Source organism: Electrona antarctica (assembly GCF_951216825.1).
Source record: "Electrona antarctica genome assembly, chromosome: 11".
In the NCBI taxonomy this organism is placed as follows: Eukaryota; Metazoa; Chordata; class Actinopteri; order Myctophiformes; family Myctophidae; genus Electrona; species Electrona antarctica.
Genome location: NC_136792.1, coordinates 49,490,025 through 49,495,259, shown reverse-complemented (window position 1 = coordinate 49,495,259; position 5,235 = coordinate 49,490,025). Strand labels below are relative to the sequence as shown.

Sequence of the window (5,235 nt, the reverse complement as noted above, 5' to 3'; positions counted from 1 at the left end):
ATGTGTCTCTCGTACCGATCAGTGAGGAATGTTCAAGCGCTGTCCCAGACCCCATCCAGCAAGAAGAAACTCTTACTGATCAGTGCCACGTCTCTCATACATGCTGGCAGTATAAGCCAAGGAAGTAAGTCAGTAAGTATAGCCTTGGGAACAAGGCTATACCAAGATTTCATGTGGCCCATGGGGTCAGGGGGACTAGCTCCTGTTTCTGTAGCATGAGGCGGCTTGATGTATACAAGTATACATTCCCTGACCATGATGTAGAAGTACATCCCTTGTCAAAACACGCTGGTTTCCAAGGAAGTACCGCAATGCATTATTTTTTTATATAAGCCTAAATTGTTGGAATGTTACACTTTCGGTCAATGCTGTCTCACAAAAAAAAGTCATTTTTTGACTTCAACATTTACCTTGAAGAGAGGGGGGGTGGGGGGTAAAAGTAAAAAAGATTTTCGGGGAATATGAATTACGATTCCACATTCTTACGACATAACTGGGACGGCGCTGAGTCGGCTCAAAGTGGACATCGCAGTGCTCGACACGGAGACTCGCTGGCTTTAGCTCGCTAGCTCGGTGGCTACTCCCCATGACACACGTCCGCTTGAGATGGCGCGCCTCTGATGTAACGTTTTAACCGACAGATCGTAAGGAAGAAGCTAAGAGATCTGCACTGGACTTCCACCTGGAAAGGTTAACGGTTGCTAAGTCACAATCTAAGTATACTTATATATACACACACAATATGACTCCGTGGAACCCAACACTGCGCAAAAAACATAAAATATGGTTATGACAGGAAACTCCAGATAAACTTCCCAACAAACTCAGGTAAACTCCCGTAATGTACCATCACCCCTGTATATTATTGTATATTATACAATTATGCCTGCTAAACTCGAGGTTTACGGGCAAATCTAGTGCCCATAATTGCCCGTTAACCCCTTTCTTCATGCAGTGCAAGTTCTTATATAGCCTGTCTTGTTTATTGAGGGGCGCTAGCCCCTACTATATACAGGTTTAATGTTCGATTTTCCTTAAACAAACATTAAAAACGCCATTGACATGGACAGACACAAACAATGTTTAATGTTTGTTTTGTCCATGTTTGTTTTGTCTGTTAATTACGTAATAAAAGATGTATATATAGCGCCCCTCACTTCACACGGGTGTGATTTTTAATATCCTGATGAGGGTCTGCGTTGTCGTCGTACAGTTCCTATGTTAACACTCCCATCGCCCAGGGCGAAGTTCTTTGTCCTTTCTATTAGTAACGCCCGACGCTCAGGACGAAATATTGTCCTAAAGACGAAGTTTATTGATACGAGAACGGATCATCTGGCTGTATAGCCCAGGCGTGCCTGCTGGGCTCTCCTCGGTGACGTGCAAGAGTGAGACGTCATCAAAAAACTCCCTCGTCTGTTTAGCTGATGAAAACGAAAATCTTAAAACGTTCATAAATCGCGATCTAAATCATCCCGTCTTTTTCTGAAAAAGGATCCTGTGTTAGACGGCGCTCCGCGGTCCAGTCGCTAGTCTCGATAGATTTATTCTTGTCTCCCGTTGTTGTCAATCGACTCTAAAGTGCTGTGGCTATTGTTAGCTGCTACACAACATCATGAACTTCCGGCCGGTCCGTCCAGAAAAGGCGTCCGTGTTTATAAATCGACTGGGCGCATGAATGTAATGGATTAAATAGTTCCGGGCAATTAAAGTGTTAATTGCTCTTTGTGTTTACACGCACACTATAAGCTGGACATACTGTAGGAGAGGTTAGTTCCCCTCAACAATTAATTTGGCTGGCTATTTTGCAATGCAATTACATGTTAGTAACTGTATTTAATTCATGTTAAAATATAATAAACAACTACATTTCTGGTGCCTTTAGCACCAGTGTCTTGTCAATAAAATGTGTGTTTATTGCTTACAGAAGTTATTTGTCAAAAACACATTCATGATTAATCGTTAATGAGGAAAAAGGAAAAGGAAAAAGGATTAAACATTAAAAATCACACCCGTGTGAAGTGAGGGTCGCTCTTATCATCGTACATCACCATGCATCATCTCATACTGGCCAATCAGAATGCCTGTTGCCACAAATGTATGTCATATTTGGAGGACATTTGACCTAATTTCTCCTTTCATTGTCGTTGGCAAATGAGATGAGACGTGTGGGGCTCAAGATGACGTACATTTTCCCTTCATTGTCAATGGCAATTAATGTTTGTGTTGCGGACATTTTTTGGGGACAAAAGCTGTATATAGGAGGCGCCCCTCAAAAAAATGTTTTGAGGGGCGCTACCCCCTCCTATGCCCATGCTTTGTGTGTTTGTGTGAACACAAACATTGGCTGATGATTGATATAAGAGCGCCGCTCACTTCACACAAGTGACAAGTGTGATGTTTAAGGTGCGCTAGCAGCTTTTGTCCCCACACGCTTAGCCATTGACAATGAAAGGGGAATTCAGGTCAAATGTCGGCTAAATCTTGTCCCCGCACGTCTCAAGATTTGCCTTTGACAATGAACGGAGAAATTAGGCCAACATTCCGCTAAATATGACGTAAATTAAACATCCAAACATTAAACTCCATTGACATTGAAGGTAAAATGAATGTCATTATGTAAACGAGCAAATCAGCCAACCAATCACAGGCAACAGGCAACACCTACGGTTCTGCATCAATGTAATAAACATATGCGTTGTGAACTTGTGAGCCCACGTGAGTCACAAGTTTTGCGGATTCATGGTTTTGCTTACATGCATGGAGATGGGAGGATACTATGCGGTGTTTTCAAAGATTTCAACTCGGTGTTTTCACGCTGTTGCTAAAGGGACACCAGCAAACAAAGTTTGCTGGTGTCCCTTTAGATGAGAATGGCGTTGGGCAGTCTTGGGCCTGCGAGGCTAAATCTCAAATGGTGGTCTGTGGCTCAAATGCCGAATGAATAATGGACTTTGAAAACCACTGTATGCTCACTTAAAACTTTAAAGGTATATTCAGTGATTTGACTTAATTCAAATATCACTTATTTTGTCTTTTTTTCTGGATAATCCTCCCTACTATAGAGTGTGCTGACCATATAAGGAGTTCCTCCCTGTCCCCAGTGAGCCCCTGGGGTCAAAAAACCCTAGTTTCGGTTTTGGTGGCGGGTGGCAAAACCTTCATCCAATCAGGATGAGTGGGGCCTTCCTCCAATCATGATCGAGTGGGGGCGGGCCTTGGTGCACATGCTGTTGGCCTGTTGCACTTCCCCCCACTGTAGAGGGTGCATGTGCACATTTTGTTACCGGGGTGGACTGGGTGGTTTTCCAAATCACCCAAATCACTGAATGCTCCTTTAAATTAATTTGGAACAAAACTTGATCATTATTGCGTCATGTCATCCATGACATGTATGACGTATGATTCCATATGTGTATACACTGATCGGGTCCATCGGTCGTTTTTTGTTGGACACGAGGTTATACGAGGTATAACCGAGATTGATTCCAGACAAGCCTCTAATGAATTAAGCACAGTGACTTGGTGCTACGTATAGGTACGAAGGTGAGTAACTGGTTGCCTCAAATAAAAGCAAAACATAGCTTCAGCTCTATGCCATCTCTCGTCGTCAATATGACGTTGATGTGAAGTTGAGCATATCGTCACGGCGTCGATGGATTCGCTCCATATAAAGCAGATCGTAGGGTCACGGGGTGGAAGTTCAAAGGAAGCATAACTTCAAAGGAAGCATAGCTGTTACTCGTACCGCCCCGACATTCCAAGTGTGCGCACACAGTGCGAGCAGGACGACTGCGTTGAGCGGACGTACTTTACTCCCCATCGTCTTCGGAGGATAAAAAAAAACTCCATTTAGAGATGGATAACAGGGACGACCTGGTTCACAAGGCCAAGCTGGCCGACCAGGCCCAGCGCTACGACGACATGGTGGCCGCCATGAAGGCGGTGACGGAGCAGGGCCAGGAGCTGAGCAACGAGGAGCGCAACCTGCTCTCCGTCGCCTACAAGAACGTGGTGGGCGCGCGGCGCGCCGCCTGGCGCGTCGTCTCCAGCATCGAGCAGAAGGCCGCCGATTCGGGCGGCGGCGGCAGCGGCGAGGGCAGCAGCGAGAGGAAGCAGCAGATGGTCCGCGAGTACCGGGAGAAGATCGAGGCGGAGCTGCGGCGCATCTGCGACGACGTGCTGCGTCTGCTCGACGCGTTCCTCATCGCCAACGCCGCGCAGCCCGAGAGCAAGGTGTTCTACCTCAAGATGAAGGGCGACTACTACCGCTACCTGTCGGAGGTGGCCCAGGGCGACGCCAAGAAGAGCACGGTGGAGAGCTCGCAGAGCGCCTACCAGGAGGCCTTCGGCATCAGCCGGAAGGACATGCAGCCGACGCACCCCATACGGCTGGGCCTGGCGCTCAACTTCTCCGTGTTCTACTACGAGATCCTCAACGCCCCCGATAAGGCCTCCAGCCTGGCCAAGTCGGCGTTCGACGAGGCGATCGCCGAGCTCGACACCAACCTGAACCTGAACCCGGACACCTACAAGGACAGCGCTCTCATCATGCAGCTGCTGAGAGACAACCTGAGCCTGTGGACGCCGGAGAACCTGCAGGCCGAAGAAGCCGCCGGCGGCCGCGCGGAGTTAGAGAGTGGGAAGACGTTTCAATAGGGCTCGGTTTTGTCTGTTTTATGACTTCCAGCAAGGGCCCGTGTGGTCGGGTTTGAGCGCGTGTCACTGTCTGAGCTATGGGATGTTGTGTTTGAGGGAATGGATCTGATTCGCTGATGTGCTATAGCCCTAGTGGTCCTCTAGTGGTCCATGCCCCGCCTCTCTTACTGTGACATCAGAGGGGGAGGGCTGTCTTACCGAGACAACACGTAGTCCAGGAGGTAAGTGAGCCCAGTGTCCGGGCGTCGGACAAGAATACTAAATCTTCTAAACGTCATTAACATATATTTTTTGCAAAGAATGTCCCTTTAAGAAGACCATCAATCAGACCATCAGAAAGTCTGTTTTCTGTTCCATGACACGACTCGACATAATAGAAGAATCACACTCGTGTGAAGTCATACGTCATCATTCATCATCACATTCCGGCCAATCACAATTGGCGTCCTCACTTTTCTGTCCTCACTTTTTATCCTCAATTCCGTGGTACACACACGTGCTCAGCCAATCAAATCATCGCTATGGGGTAAACACATTGCTCAGCCAATCAAATCATCGCTATGGGGTACACACAAA

General features: G+C 47.1%; 1 protein-coding gene across 1 annotated transcript; it reads left to right on the top strand.

Annotated features, from left to right (window-relative positions):
• Positions 1–3,858: 3,858 nt before the first annotated feature.
• Positions 3,859–4,659, top strand: LOC306932200 (14-3-3 protein beta/alpha-1-like; the record flags this gene model as incomplete). The annotated part of the gene is made up of 1 exon (XM_079513897.1): positions 3,859–4,659. The coding sequence occupies one exon, from the start codon at positions 3,859–3,861 to the stop codon at positions 4,657–4,659; it is 801 nt and encodes a 266-aa protein (XP_079370023.1).
• Positions 4,660–5,235: the final 576 nt, after the last annotated feature.